We start from the raw sequence: 16,474 nt of genomic DNA, 5'->3' as shown, positions 1-16,474 counted from the left end.
CTTCCATTAACATAAATCAGACAAATCAAAACCGTTAATAGACAGGCGTCAATTGTCGTAGCGTGATTTTCCTCCACTTTGGCCCACCGCTTATAAACGGCACGCGAAGTGCAGGCAAGCCAATCGAATGGTAATTAATTTTCTCGATTACATGGCCAAACGATAATGCTGTATGCGATAATAAATCAGCACCAATTAGCTGCAGCAGTCTAGACGGTTGCGCCATTCCACGAGACACACGACGACGGCTTGGTCCGTTGTAACCGAGGAAAATCGCTTCAATGTTGCGTACCGGGAGATGGCTCTACACTACAATTGACAGCCAGTGATGTAGACGAGATGCTGCAAAAGGCACTTACCGATACCTGGTGGACACATTTTGACCTTGCCTGCCAATAGTGCTCTCGATAATGAATTGCAAACGCAAAGCGGAACCGAACGAAGACATTGCAATGCAACTAATAGCACTTGAAGCGCGAGCACTTTGCCTTGGGGAGGTGAAAAAAACGGCAAAGTTTACTCACACCAGCACTAAATTGGACAGGGCCACAGGGAATCTAAATTACATTCTAGGGAGTTGCTTGTGCGTTTGGGTCAAGATTCTTTTGCTGGTGCTAGTGTGCGCTTCACTAATTAAGCATTTTTCCCTCCCCCTCAGCAAGATCTTCAGCAAAGACAGTAAGGTGCCAATACGCTTGGACGAAAGTACATGTCCAAGAGGCTTCGCCCGGTGCTCATCTGTCATGGTACAATTAACTCAATTCTCTTCGTTTTGCTCGGCTGCACTTGGGAGATATTTTTCTTCTGTCGTATTTTCACTAGCTTTCCGTACAATCTTGAAGACAATCCACGGATTGGCGTATCCCGTAAGGACCTTCGAGACCCATTTGAAAAAGGGCAAATCACTCAGTAAAGACAGTCTTCTTGGAGCTACTGACACTCTCACCAGCAATACCGACTGCTTCGCCAGCAATCCAGCAGATCCTTCAACATAAAGGTGCCAGCGTAAAGGGTAATTGACATCGTGAAACGAACGGTACCGTCCACGAGTTCAGCTTGCCAAGAAGTACGCATCCCATTGGGGAACCGTACAGCGCTTCGCTATCCTGTTTGCAAGATTTATCCCTTCGGAAGTTGCTCGCATCCACTCGGTGTCCGATGGTCACCGTAACTGTTGCTTGCTGTTACTACTTCGCAGCTAATGAAGAGGGTTGTTCCATCGTACGGTCAATCCGCCATCGGTTGACTGGCATCGTGATGGCTTCCCGGAGATCTTTCCGTTTCGGCGCGACGGCGACGGGTATCTGTGGTGAAAAGATTGCCAAGCTGCCGGGAGAAGATTGAAGTCGATTTGATTATGTTGTGCGTCGCCGTCTAAGCCATGTTTCTTGTGTGCAACGTAAACAGGCACAGTGGACATCCCGCACAGTGATGAAGCATAATTAAATTGTACCCTGTCGTAAGCAGCTTAAATTGGCTTATAATTAAAAATTAATAAACTCCGCGCCGTACTACGAACTGAGCAGAGCGAAAGATTTTCCGTTGTGTTCCGGCTTAGTTATTCTTGCAAACCGTTCCAGCATTCAAATTATAAACGTAAAACTAGTACAGGATATCAACAAAAAACTGACAGAAATTGACCATTTTCGTACTCTTTGACGTTTGGAATTTTTAAACAAGTTTAATAAACATTCTAATTTTTTCTTCTCTTTTTTCGTTCACAGGTAAGTCACCGATCCACCAACCAGTGGCAATGGTTCGCCACAAAACCATAAACAACGCGCTCCAGCATGATACAAATATTTTTCATCATTTCGCTTCCACCAACATTATATCATCGCGCACTACTGCTAGAGGAAATGCGCAAGTAAAGCAAGTTTTTCGATTTAATTTTTCTATCGTTTCCATCAGCTTTAGAATGATCACAGGGGGAGTTAACATTATATTCACCGCTGGTGCCATACTTTTAGCACATTGAGCAGAACTATGAATTCAAACACATCTGAATGCGTAATGTTGTTGTAAATCGTCCAGCTATATCTCTATGAATTTGATTATTGCAACAATTATTACTTTTTTTTCGTTCTGTACACTTGTACAATTATTAATGATTACTTCACAGTTGCTCTTCAGATCACGCTGCTCATTTGTAGTTTACTCTAGTTAGTTTAGCGGAATGCTATTCAAAGGTGATCATTTTACGGCTTGTTCAATTAAAGCGACATCATACTTTGTGATAAGTAATTCAATAATTACTATTATACAGAAGGCTAAACGTAAGGCTTATCTAAGAAAAAAAATACTTAAAAATACTAGTCATTTATTTTTCTGAAACTGACAGCTACTTACGATCTGTCAAAATATCATAACATCGGAGTGACTTTCCTACGTAGCTGTGGAAATACGACCGAACCGATGCGTTTCATTCACTGTCAGGCATTGTCCGTGTACTGACGAATGGAACTCAACGGTGACCCGGTCGTTCGGTGCGAATCTCATTTGCATTTGCAGATTTTCCAATTTTCTACCTATTCGCTTCTTTATTAATCTTAATTTTACGCTTCGTCGAACGAGTGTCGTAACCGACGGCCATCGCATAGGGCTTTTCTATCTGGGACTCTCTGGGACGATCGGTACAAATTGTGTAACAGCCAACAAAGCAGTACCACAACAATATAACTCATTTTTGTTATCTTTAAACTGTTGAAACTGAAGCAGTGTAGTATGTCTGAGGGCATTTCCTTATCTACTACGCACACCTTGTAAATATTTAAGGAAGATAAAAAACTTATTTAAATGGTTATTTATAGTAAAGATTTAAATCCTGCAAACATAGTAATTAGTGGAACACGTTGGCAAAGCACAACAACCAATGACATAGATGGCTTGCTTTCATGCCCTTAGTTCGCCGGTCTCTAGTACCATCGCAACAAGGCCGAGATCAGCTCAATTACGCTAGCAATGGGCAAGATTTTATCCCTGGGGCAAATTTGCAACAAACTCTGCATCCCTGCATCAGAGCGTAACGAAGTGAAATCTGTAAAGTAAGGGAGTGGAAGCAAAGCAAAGTAAAAAAAAGCATCCTCTGACGACCTCGTGAAAACTAATGAGACTTTTCTTTCACTTCTTCACTGACCGATGACTACGGGATACGGGTTTTCATTCTTTCTTTTTTTCTTCTCCCTCCAAACACGACAGCACGATCTTGGCAATTGTACGGACGAGAGCTTTAAAAAGAAGAAAAAAGAAGTACTTTGTTCCCTAAACCACTCTTAACGCTCTGGATGCAAATTACCAACCAGTGCGTCAAACAAGGAAGCACCCGTGAAGGGTTTGGTAAACATTTGCACTTTGTTTGTTTGCCATGGATACAACTGCACAAACGAGAAAAATGGTGATGGGTGCCATCAATTCAGCCATCGCACCAGAAGCCAGATTGGGAGTTATTTCAATACTTAGAATGAGCAGTTTGTTTCGACTCAAATGCCAAATAAGATTTTGCATTGCTATGGATGGACAAAGTTTTGATAAAACAATTTATATTGTTGTTTCGGTTTTTGGTTGAGTCTGCGAGAGTATTGTAACTTTTCTTTGTGCGTGCTTTTTTACAGTTTAAAAGCTCCATAAAATTTAACATTCTTGTGAAACGGAACTTGTGTTGTAATTTTTTTCTGATTCTTTTCTGGAATTCTGCAGTTTTGCTTTTATCTTAAATATATTTAACAAGGTTACTCATTAGTTATAAAATAAAAAAAAATAAATGTTTATATAAGAGATGTTTGTCAATTCATCTAAAAATTATTTTAACATTAAATGCACTGTAAACAAACCACTAAAAAACGAAGAACAATAGACATTCATTGCTCTGCTTTTGTATGCAATCGTGGTGATATAGAAACCCACGTACGAGACACGTCTCATTTCGAACTCGCGTACCCAATCCCTAATCAATATTCAATGAAGTAACTTAGCATTGTGCCTTTATTCACACCTGTGCCTGTATTACACTCGGCACGATTCAGACGATTGATCGATCTTAAATAAAAAAACCATCGTCCACTACCATTTCGTACCGGTACAAGCAGCAGAACTACCTTCGTTATCATTTGCTTCGTTGCGAGCAATTTGCGTTAGTCTATCGGGATCAACCGGCCACAAAACGCAAAATTGCAACCCCGCTCTCCCATACCCCGAAAACCATACCGTGCTTGTCCGTCCGGCTTCTCAGGAATAGATGATGGATGCCCGATCGTTCGGCAAATTGTACCTTTGCAAATAGCGGCACGATTTACACAACCCTCCAACACCAACACCAGCGGTTGGATTCCTGATGAAAAACTGAAGAGCGTGAAGCAAAAAAATGCTACGGAATAAATTATTCAAGAAATGTCACATCCTTCCGGTACAGGGTAATATAAAAAAAAGAAATCGAAAAAAACCCAGAGAGCCACCTTTCCGGGCCGGTCATCCATCCGTCAGCGTTCCAGTTGATGGAACCACTTCCGACAAGTTCGGCCAACAGTCGTCGCGCGTTGCCTTGTGGATTTTCTTGATTGTACCTTATCGTTTTTTTTCGGTTCACCAACATACAAAAAAACCGAAAGAAAACCGTCCTATGATGTGGGCCGATAATAATAACGTTCGCATCGCTGTACACTGCCGTCAGCATCCTAAACCATCCAGCACCATCCCAATCGATTATCGTGCGTCTTGGCCGTAGCTGGCCTCATGCAATCGTTGCGGGTTTTATAGATACGGACAGAATTCAACGATGCCCGGGCTTTTAGGGGTGGGGAAGTGATTGCGAACGGTAAAGAGATAAAATATGCATAATTTCACCGCACAGCAAGTCAACTCGAACGTTCCCGTTCAAAACAATTTCAATTAATCGCAAGTATTTGCGAGTCGCCGGCAGAAGAAGTTTAGCCGCCCACCGAAGAACACGGTCGGGTCCGAATGGGTGAGGTGTTGAAATCAATAATAGTGCGAATTGGGGAAGAGGCTGAAAAGGCACGCAGCCAAGATGCCACCGTGTGCCCGATGAACCGGCATGCGGAAAAGGGAAGTGTTTCCTTGAGGGTGGGGGAGGTTGATAAGTATGTGGATGGAAATCGAGGCACGGTTCATCTCACCATCATTATTACCGAGTTAAGGATAATGGGGATTACGATTGATGCTGAACTGCTGTAGCTGCTAATGCTGCTGCTATCGGTTGCTTTTGTCAGCAGTCGAGAAACCGAGCATTATATGTGGAGGGTTTTGGGAAGAACAAGGAACCTTACTAAAAGTTCCTAGAAACGTTGCGGTATGTAGGCGACACTCTCCGGTACTCGAGTGTGCTTATCAGCGAGGGTTTTCCACAGTCACATTCCAAGGCCGTAAAGTAGAATGGTGAAAAGTGTGACACGGGAGGGGGAAAGGGGCCAGGAGCGGAACACGGAACGTACAAGTAGAGTTTAAGAATAATGATACCAATAACGGCATACAGGGCCGTTGTCCCCTTACAGATACAGATACAAGCGGAGGGTGCAAGGTAGTATCAAGGTAAAAAGGATGTTCCAACCATTGCGGGGTGCGAAGTGAGCACTACAATCTCAAGGTTCATTCCGGGTTCTTTTCCTTCGATGCCGGGTTTTTCTTTTTGCTTCTATTTTTTGCATTCCCGTTCTTGTCTCTAAGAACCACCTCCCTCTACTCCTCTTGCCATCCCTTTCCACATACATGCGTCATTCGCTACCAGAACTGCCCATTAGTCTGCATTCTTTCGTCCTTCTGTCCATCGGGTCCATCTCCCTCCTAACAGCGCATTCCCTTTTGTGATGGTAATGCTCTTGACGTAAGCTTCTTATTGCTTCCTGAGAGTTACCATCCGGCCAGTCCGTGCTGTAATTGAAAATGGTTTCACAAGAGGTTTCCAGACCTCGCACACCCGTTCGCTAGGCCCGTGCACCGGTCGCTAGCTGCCACCATCTCCCGCGAGATCTGGAAAGAGTTGGTGGTGACTTCAGGCGACATTAAGCATAATTCGCCATAATTCAACTTTGCGAGTACGTTGCTGCCGCGCTACTAGCCCACGCCCGTCCGATGGTTCTTTGCGCGGCGAAATTGACATCTTCGCTAGATTGCGGGATTTATAGCATCCTAATGATGTAGAACAATTTTCCCAAGGCGATTCTCACTACTGCACTACGGTGTTACGAACGGAAATGGAGTTTTTGAAAAAAAACCCGATCCCCCTTTTTTTATTTAGTATACTGTGTTCCTTTCTTCTTGTCGAATGTATAAAGTTTCTCTTTGGGGGTGAGTTTTACTTTTTGTTTCTTTACTGGAGGAACAGCTTAAACGTAATAATTCTCGACACGGGGCAAGCCATTGCAGTGTTAGTTAGTTCGCAAACTGTTTCCGGAACGCGCGCTGGGAACTATCAATTGGATTTTATCTCCATTTCCACGGATCCGGTACATGGTCATTCTTTACAGTAACTACACTGGTCATGTTGCGGAACGCAATTTTCACTAGAAGCATATTAAACATGAAATTGGTATCATAAGTGTTTGGAAATTCAATTTCCAATTTTTCTACTATTTCCATTTTTGTTGTATGCAGTTGATGTATACGGAATTCATTCATATGATTTTAACAAAACAAAAACTTGTACAAAATAGCTTAGTTCTTCGTTTTATTTATTTTAACATTTTGGAATATATTTAATCCCAATTCTAGATTGTTTTACGTAACAGATCGTTATACCACAATGCAAGATATATTAGCTCTTGCTTCTACTCAAATATTGGGAAATACATAACTAACCGTTTTTATAGTTTGTTTTTGCTGAAAACAGTTCACGAAATAATTTTCCATACTGTATCGCCAGATATACTTTAGATACTTTATCGCCAGCGATCAATTTTATTGCGCCGTGTCTTTTATTTCGATTGGTAATGAAAATGTAAAATGTACACAGACCCCTTATATGTACACAGACCTACGTAATACTATCTTTCCGTAAAGCCTCAAGATTCAAATACTGCTCCCTATTCAATCAAACTCCAATTTGCGCTTGGTGTAATCAAAAACAGCAAAAGATCACATTCATTCCATTTACGACATTGGCCCAATTAAGCCAAACGTCACTTATCTAAGCACACAGTGGCGAGAAATGTACGTGTATGTGTGTTTGTGTTTCTGGGTTGGGTGCTACTCCGAAAAGGATTCAATTTTTGGCCCAATGGTTCGACACGTGTAGACACTTCTTGTGACTAACATTCACCCCCGGCAGGCATTTATTCGGCATTTCACCAAAATCCCGTATAAGTCACCATAAATCCACACGGGAGCGGCTGTCAAAGAAAAAGCACTGTCTTTCCACTGTTTGATCATCCGACGAAAAAATGTACCCAGTTCATTAGGATAAATCCCCTACAGGAAACAAGGCAAAACTTGGAAGGTAGAATTTTGTGTTTTTTTGCTTATGGAAAAATCCAAACAATAACATTGGGAAATGGCAAGTCCCTGGATAGACATTAGCCAACAAGTAAGATCTGTCCAGCGAAATTTGTTTATCAACTTTTCTATTACCACTGACCGCAACTTCCATGGCGATGCGTTAATGCTACTTTATGGTAATCGTCGTATAGTGACTTGCCCACATCCAGTCCAGCTGGAAAATAATGCAGGGAGGGTGATGTTAGCAAAATTAACTTCCCGAGCTAAACTGAATTATGCTTCAGTAAATCATTGTAAATCCCTCCCAAGAACTTAGATAATGCATTGTGTACTACTTCGCGCACCGCAGATGGTCCATTTCGTTGCCATTCATGTTCATCCTTTCTTCCGATCGAACGGTTGCCGTCTCGTAGTTGTTGTTGTGGTTTTTTGTCCATGGTACTCAGGCCACTGGGTCAGTTGGTATTCCCTCGCGGATCCCCTTTGTCTGGCTGCGGTTTCGATTGACAATCTGTCGACGCCAACCGCTCGTCACTGGCATCGGTTTCCCGATGTTGCCTTGCTTGTGTGTGCTCGTGTTCGGTCTCCCGAAGGAGGAGTAAATCTTGGGCGCGATTTTCCCACTGGTGTTAATTTATTCAAACCCATCCGAAGCACGACATTCGATAGGGCCTTCCCCGCCGGCCGCCTCGAAACCTTCCCCCTGTCACAACCGAAACCGAACCACTTCCGGCTAGTCTTCGGTCGCAAATTGAGTGCCAAAAAACCGAACGGAAAAGGAGGGCTATTGTGTGTGTGCGTGTTCCCATCGGTCCATTTTCTATTGAAGCGGAGTCTGCGCAGATTCAGGACATATCCGCTTCGGCTGATGGGAACTCACGGCCGCACGCTGTCCGCTGTGGCAGCAAACTAGCGGCCGAAACGAGCAGGATAGCTTTATGCCGGATTTTCACACCAACTCTAAACCGAGTGCCTACGCCGTACCCGAACGGTGCTGTGCGTGTGTCCTGCTCTTCGTCGGTTTCGAGCGGCGGCTTCGTGGTCGCTTCGGACGCTTTGCTGACGGAGCGACCAAATCTGCAAACTGCACCGTGCGGTCACTGCTTTGGTAAGACGGCGTAGCTACTCGAGAGTTCAGTTCAGTGCACACAGCGCGTCAGTCAATACAGCGTGCGCTGCTGATCTCCGGACTCCCGGGTGTTGCTGATCTTCACTTGGTTGTGTGGTTTCTCGTTTGGAACCCCGCACCGGACGGTGTGTTTACGTCCGTGCCAACAAGCCCAATCTCCAGTACCCAATTACCAGTGCCTGTGTATGTGTGTGCCTGTGCTTGTGTCGGAGGCTTCGATTTATCGGACCCGGAGTGTGACTGACTGCTGACTTGACTGCTGTGCTATACGGGCCAACGTTTCAAACGGTCCCTGCCTTAGCGGTGTGGCGTTAGCACACGCGACCGGAAGTGGAACCCGCAACGAAGGACAAGAAGTAAAACAGAACCGAAGCAAAAAGGCATCGAGAAAGAGAGGGAGAGAAGGAGAGAGAAGGGTAGAAAACAACCGCAGTCATCGTGCCAGCCCGACGGTAGCTTCACCTGCCAGCCAACACGGCGCCCAGTGATAGATAGTAGTTAGTGAAAGCAACAGCGCTTTAGAGAAAAATGAATTTTCTCGGTACGGTAGGGAACATTCGATTTTTCATGCTCTGTATCAATGTCTATCATACAGCAACAGAACCGTCCCCAAAAACCCAAAAACCAATAAATCCTTCCCCATTCTCGGAGTGACCGCTAGACGCGTCAGCTACTGCATCCTTTGTATCCTCGCTGTAACGCCCGTATTGATAAACATCGATCGTACTTAACACCTGCGACTACGAAAGCGTTTTCTCAGCTCATCGGTTCAGTGCCCAATGCACAAAACCCTTGTTGTACCATTTGGCCTTCCCGTTGTTGTTTCTAGCTGCTTGAACTCGTCGTCTCTATCGCCTGTACGCGATCCTTCCGCCACTGTTCGCTCATTGTAGGCTGTGTATATTCGATGTGTATGAGTGTATGTGTGCCGTGTAATTCGTTGTATGTGCGACTCGTGCTCGCTATGTTTTTTAGTTATGTAAAATGTACCTTTGTACCAGTGAACCATTGGGATCCCCTTTGTAATGCTCCATTTTGTTCAACCATTCCGAAATTTCTAGTTTAAAGTTTGTAAACCTCCAAAGATACGCACTGCAGTGCATTGAAAAAAAAACACACACATACCATTGCATCACACTTATCCCTTTTTTAATCACATGAATAAATCTCGGTTGGGCTAGAGAGAGCGAGAGCATATCGCCCAATCAACGAATACCCCGCGCGTGTAATGTCATTAAGGGTTGCAGTCATCATTCCATTGGTATAAAACAAACGACCACCCCCCAAAGTAAGGGCTGTCATTTCGAAAGGCACGCTCCAAGCCTGACTGGAGCAAATGGTGATAAATGCCAGGCGCCCTTTTGCTTGCGTTCTCGTGCGCCTACGCGCCGAACTATGCCGCGCCAGTCACATGTTCGCCGAACCGCACCAGCATACTACGGCATTGCGGCACTGATCCTGGCAGTTGTCCGGACGGTGGTGAATCCTTAGTCACAAATTCACACGTTTCGTGTACGCCGACCCGTGACCGTTTCGGCACTTGCTATCTCTTACTCTTTCGCTTCCCATTTCACGGCCCTTTCCAAACGGGTTTCGTCCAAACCGTTCCAGCGCTAAAATACACATTTTAACGATCCTTGGCCTTTACTTCGACATAGGCAAACACCATTGTGTGGAAAAGCCGTTGGGAAGAACGAGTGCGAACGAAAAAGGAACGTGAGCCCGGAAGGAAAGAGAGTACCGAATTGTCGTTTGCTTCAATGCGGCACACGTAATAAGGGTCGCGCTGCAGCGCATGGTGCGCCTAGCACACAGCTAGTCCACAGATGACCGAGGGAAAATCGATCAAACAGAATCATGCTCGACGGTTTTCGGCGTACGCCGTTGGTGTACGCAACCGGAACAAAAACAATTGAATCGAGCGCTCGAACACCTTGTGACACGATCGCGTGCAAAATCTCGTCCGGAACTAAACCTGACTAGACGTTCCCACGCGTAAATGGGGGAAGACAAAGGCCGTGCTGAGACAGCAAACCCCAAAATACGATGGTTCAAGCCTTCAACGCTTCCTCACGTCGGTTTGGCATGTTGATTTGGATGACAAAACGAAAGACATTTTTTCGGATAGCGATGTCGACGCTTCTGCAGGTATTACCCGACGGTGTGAATCATTATACAAGGGCGTAAGGTATGAAACTCATTTATCCTGTAAATTAAACGAATCACATCGCGTTAATTGCTGTCAACGCGGTGACGGTGTCGTTGTTAGTTCAAGTCTGCACAAAAAAAACAAATTCATCCTCAAAGGAAGTCAAACATCTTTCCTTAAAATGAGTGAAAATTTTTTCATCATGCTCTAACTCAACAATGTGTGATATGCTCAAAAAACTGTTTGATATATGTATTGGTTTGTTTTATTATCTTTACACTATTCTATTTGAATTGTCTTTCAACCCACCTGTTGACTTATGTCACGTCAAAACGTCAAATACCTGTTGCACTTAGCTGTCAGAGTAATTAGAATTTGACAGTGGCGAGCTGTCAAATACATGTGGCTTTTTAAGCTTGAAAATGTCTTTTAAAAAGGACACAGTAATCTTTAGTGGCAAATTCTAATTAAGTTACGAACCTTGATATTAACCATTGGAACAAAATTCTAGTTATGCAATTACGGTAAAGATTTGATGAAATGTGTAATACTACTGCTTCCAGAATCATTTCCAACCAATTCCAAAACCGGTTTCTTTGTCTCTCTTAATATCAACTCCCATGAGCCCCAATTCTCGGTTTCTACCATTTCAATGCACAGAAACTAATCTCATCTACTAGTTTCACTTTGAGCAAAAAAAAAACAAAAAAGCTAAACTGAGAGAATAGTTTTCCAAACGACTACAGAAGGAACTGGAAACTGTAGGTATAACAGATAATGTAAAAAAAATCCTCCCGCAAGGATTATCGCACAGCCAAACCATTTCCTGATCTGATGATCAGGTACGTAGCGTGGTAACGAATGAAAGCAAAACAAAATCCCAATTGAACCACCAAAGAAGAGACGATCCTCTAAGTCGTGCTACACAGAAACGTTGTAGTGCAACTGAAACATTTCGCATTCAAAAGCACCGAGCTACCCGTACGGCCACTTGGCTAAAGTGGGAATTAAGACTGTACAAATGAAATCTTGTAAATTAGAGCATTGCTTTACTTTTCAAACTCCTTGCACCAATGCCCGGTAATGCTGTTGGGAATTTATCTTGGTTGAAATGAAACGACATTTTCCCCTCTGCTTTGCACCCCCTCCCCATTTGGATTGCTGGCAAAACTTAAAAGAAAACGTAAAGCCTTCCTAAAGCTTTTCCAATTGCTTTACAGATACAGATCCGCGTCGTAATTTCAATGAAACGCACGATACTGCACCAAAGGGATGGTTTTGGTTCTGGAATGCTGCATGCAGCTAGGGATGCGATAGATCTTGTACACATCTTTGCACTGCTGCTGCTGTTACTATTCACTTATTTCAAAGGAAGCTATAAAGAACTAATACCCATCCCTTGAGGGAATCGTTCATCGAACGAGTATCGCACAGCTCGTCGAACGTGTTCAACGTATGGGTTTGGTGGGTGGGATGGATGGGTTGAGAAAAAAGGATGTTCACTCCCCCCATCTCCCACCTCCCCCAAAGGAAGCTTTCATTCGTTACAAACTACTTAGCAAATGAGAAAATAGACGAACTTTTTATTTATCCGACTCCTCCCAAGTGAGTAGGGTAGGAACTTTTACTGTGGTCTCGGCACTGGTTGTGGGCATGTAAACAGTACCGCTTACTGCTGGAGAAAATATCCTTCCCTGTATGTATGGTACCAAGCTTGTTGCTTGGTACGATGAAACTCTTTTCCATTTTCCTTTTGATCGATACATGGATATCGATCATTCACTCGGGTGGGGAAAAGTTGATGCCTAGCCGTTTATAGCAGTGTTATTTGTTTCGTTACCGCTTCGCCTTGTGCCCGCCTTGCTCAGCCAATGTTGATCGATGTCAGTACATCAACTGCAACGGTAGAATGATTCATTTGCTTTTGCCTGATGCTATATCTGGAGCATAAAAATGGTCCGATTGGGGTTCGTTTGATCCTTCATCAAAGTGCATTACGGTGATGAACGGAAAAGCTTAACTGTGACCATGGTTGTGGAAAACTGTGTACCATCAATGTTTCTAGGTTAGTATGGAGAATTCATTTGACGTTGCTTTGTATGTACATTTGCATAAAATATTGTGTACAGCATTCCACATGCTGCTGGTGCAAATTTTTATACCATGAAAAACACACTCCAAAAACATTTAACAAACCCCGTATCAGTAGCAGTGCCGAGAAGTTGTACCAAAAATTATTTCCATTCCTACAGAGCGCCACCCATCGTACAGGGATTTGATATGGTTGAACAAATAACCACAAAAAAAAACACACACACACCTTCACGAAACGCAAACATTGCAAAGTCTCGACAGCAAACAGCGTAATTCTACGATTTGATGTAAATAACACAACACCTCTATCGCTATTTTCCCACCACTTGGAAATTATTTTCCCATAGCCAGAAAAAAAGAAAAACTAACCATCAACACGCTCTTGCGGGATTTGAGCTTGGTGAAGGAAAATTTCCCGAAAACTAAACCAATTCACTTCTCCGGTAACGGACCGTAATGGTACGAAACGGAAAACCGCAGCGCGTAACCTTTTGCTGCATGCAAACGGTACGACCACTCAGGGTGTTCCGCTTGAAGCGGAATGGACAGCAAACATCGGCATGGTAAATGGAATTGTGTGGTTGTGCGAAGAAGAGCAGAGACACTTCCGAGAAGTGTTTCCTTCGTGTGCTGTTGCGGATGCATCTCACTCACTGAAACCGGTCGAGAGGTTGACATTTCGGGAGTTCGTTTACTTGTTTGTCAGTTATCCTTACCGTTGCGGCCATCCATAACGGTCGATACATTTTTTTTTATTTTATGACCGATTTGTTATCGAAACATATTTTCTCCATTTTTATGTGAGCTACAGTTGGACGCGAATAAAAAAAAGTCGGTCTCCGTTCGATCAAGCATAAAGCACGGTTTACGGAAATTCCACGAATTCGACCACGCTACCAACGCGGCAAGTGTTTCCCATCGCCGCTCACGGTCAGACCTGCGAAAGACGGTGGGAAAATGTAAACTTTTTCAATTTACTTTTGCAAATTAATTGCGACAAGCGGCCAGCGGTAGAAGTTGGCTTAAGTGGCACCATAGCAAAACAAACGTCCCATAAGGAGTGGGAGGAATGGATGATGTTTCTGCCATTTGTTGATGAGGATGGATGGGAAAGTTTTTAATTCGTCAAGATTTTTGCCTCTTTCCACTGTTTCGTGGTTTGGTTCGCAGACGAAAGCTAAAAGTGAAGTTGAGTGTCCTAGGACACCGGTCCGAATATCTAGAATCAAGGATCCGGGTGGTTTATTTATTAAATTCCGTGTTCCGTCCAGTTTTTTTCTCTTGCTTCTTTCGTCTGCGTTCGTGGTGGTGCGTGGTGGTTGTAAAGTTTTCGAGCGTGGGAAATAGATCTGCAACAGCGCTGATGAACGATGGACGATGGACGATGGATCGAAATCATATTAGCAGGAATTACTTGCGCTCTATTGCCGTCAACGATAATCAAAGCGAAGCGCTTCATCACCGGGAAGAAGTAAGATTTTTAATTGAATTTCAACGTTCATTACTGTGTAGCGTTGAGATTGAGTTTCCACTCATCCCGGGTGCCCGCCCGAGAGTCGTCTAATGTACCGGAACTATATTTTACGTTCGATTATTTATCCACTAGAAAACACTTTCAGTTCAATTACTGTACTGCAGGTGTAGCCGGAGGAGGTGTAATTCACTTTACCGTACCGTTATATATTTGAGTGGTACCGAGTTACTGAACGCACACATTGTCCGGCTGGTGACTTGAGGATGCAAGTGCGCTTGCTTTACTGAGTCATCTTGAAGCCATCGAAATGGTCATTCAATTTCTTTCAGCTAAAAGCTCTGCACCACTCGAACGATGGCTGCTGATGGAGATTGTTTGATGCTTTCAGTACATATCCTTTTTCCATCACAAGTTGCGAGATATTCCCATGGCTTCCAATGGGTGACACGAAATCAGCGGAAGGGAGAAGGGAAAACTCAGTTCTAAACAGGAAGGATTTTTCTGCTGATGGCAGAGCTAAAGTGACGGTTTCAATGACACCGAACTGGATTCCCTTTCAAATCGTTCCCCTCACAGACAACGATGGAGAAAGCTGTCGGAAACAGTTTCCTTTTATACCATCCAGTACTATATTGATGGTAAATGTGTCATGTTTCTTGCTCCTGCCGGATGCACACTTCCGTAAAATACTTGGTAACGCCGGTTACCATCCTCTATCATGCAATGGTATAAAATTTCAATAATTATACGAGAAAAGCAAAACCCATTCGGTAGCAGGAGAAGAATGTTTCCCCATGAAGATGGTACTCGACAACGAAAACGTTCACTGTTGGGTCCATAAACTCACTCACCGTGTGCCACGTATGATCATTAAAGCTTGCTGTACTTTTCACACCCTTTCCGTATGTCTTTCAACGTCTAAAGGGTGCCACAGCTCCGGTTGCTCCGGTGGAGAAAGCATAACTGGTACAGAAGCAACCATACATTCGAAAACCCATATTGAACGATGACAGCCTAACACTAACTTACTCTGTAATACGCCTCACACCCGCGTGTACTTTATTATTATTTCTTACCATGCCTGACAGCGACACCAGTTTTTGGGGGCAGAGTGATTCAGTTGTCTAGGGGTGGGAGAATAATACAAAAAAATACGCATGTAACATGACTCCTAGATGTCTGCCAACAGCTGTCACTGTCGTCTATGGCGTCGCCGCCATCGTTGGATGAGAAAAATACTTAACATTATGAATGTCCCGTCTGTATGGCGCGCACTCATGCAGGAAGGAGCCAAACGGAACACCACACATATACACACGCGCGAAGGAAGGAGAAGCTGTTTTACATACAAACTTATGTTACCTCCATCTCGTTCCATGGAACACGGAGACTCTGAGTACTAATGCTTCCCTTTCTTATCTTGCACACATGTCCACATCCCTTTTTGGAGGTGGCATCGCGTGTTGTGGTGTGGAGTATTTTAATGACTTCCAAAACAAAACAAAAAAAAACCAAACCGCCATTGCAACAAACTTCCGCCAAGGTGGCGACTTCAAGTGCGTAACAGCAGCTCCGTAACAGTCTGAAGTACGCGCGTACTTAAGATCGTTCGGGTGTGATCTGACACACCCAGTGTGACAATGTTTCGGAAGAGTGTTCCCCCAAAAACCACAAATGCTTTTCTTCGTTTTGTACAGCTTTTTACTTAACGCCCAAAAACGACGTTATGTTAAAGGCTGCGAAAGACTTTACGCTATCAGTCGTGATGTATGACTAACAAGCGTGGTGTTTTCGTTATTTGCATTCCATTTTTTTTTGGGTGACAATATTTCTTGCGGTGTTAACCAATTTCTGTGACACAGTTGGTTAAGCTGGAAAATCAGAACAGACTGTCGCACATTTTGTGTACCGTACATTGAACGTACAGTTTCTACTTTATGATGCATACAACTCCATCAAATGGCGATGGCCGAAATGGCAACATTTGTATCACATAACATTTGTCAACATTAAGTGCTAGTGAAAAGTCTAGATGGTGTTATTACTTTTATTTTTTTATTTTTGGGGAAATCTTACCTTACAAAGCGCCTCCACTTTTGTGCAATAAAATATTATTCATATTGTAGTAAACAGGTAAGACACCAGCGTCCTTGCTATTTGAAGTATTTTCATTACCTAGTAA

General features: G+C 43.6%; 1 protein-coding gene across 15 annotated transcripts in view; it reads left to right on the top strand.

Annotated features, from left to right (window-relative positions):
* The window catches only part of LOC125762279 (complexin), a 169,384-nt gene that overhangs the window by 106,463 nt on the left and 46,447 nt on the right, over nt 1-16,474 (top strand). Inside the window, exon 1 of one of the 15 annotated variants that reach the window (XM_049424184.1) lies at nt 8,579-9,116. The exons of 13 other annotated variants lie outside the window; for them this stretch is intronic. In XM_049424184.1, the coding sequence (XP_049280141.1) occupies nt 9,104-9,116 (13 nt within the window). In that variant the 5' untranslated portion in view covers nt 8,579-9,103. Of the gene's footprint in view, nt 1-8,578; nt 9,117-16,474 lie in introns of those variants that run through there. One more of the 15 variants, XM_049424185.1, reaches the window with a different exon arrangement.

Source organism: Anopheles funestus, chromosome 2RL, assembly GCF_943734845.2.
Source record: "Anopheles funestus chromosome 2RL, idAnoFuneDA-416_04, whole genome shotgun sequence".
NCBI lineage: Eukaryota > Metazoa > Arthropoda > Insecta > Diptera > Culicidae > Anopheles > Anopheles funestus.
This window is presented reverse-complemented; position numbering and strand designations above follow the sequence as displayed.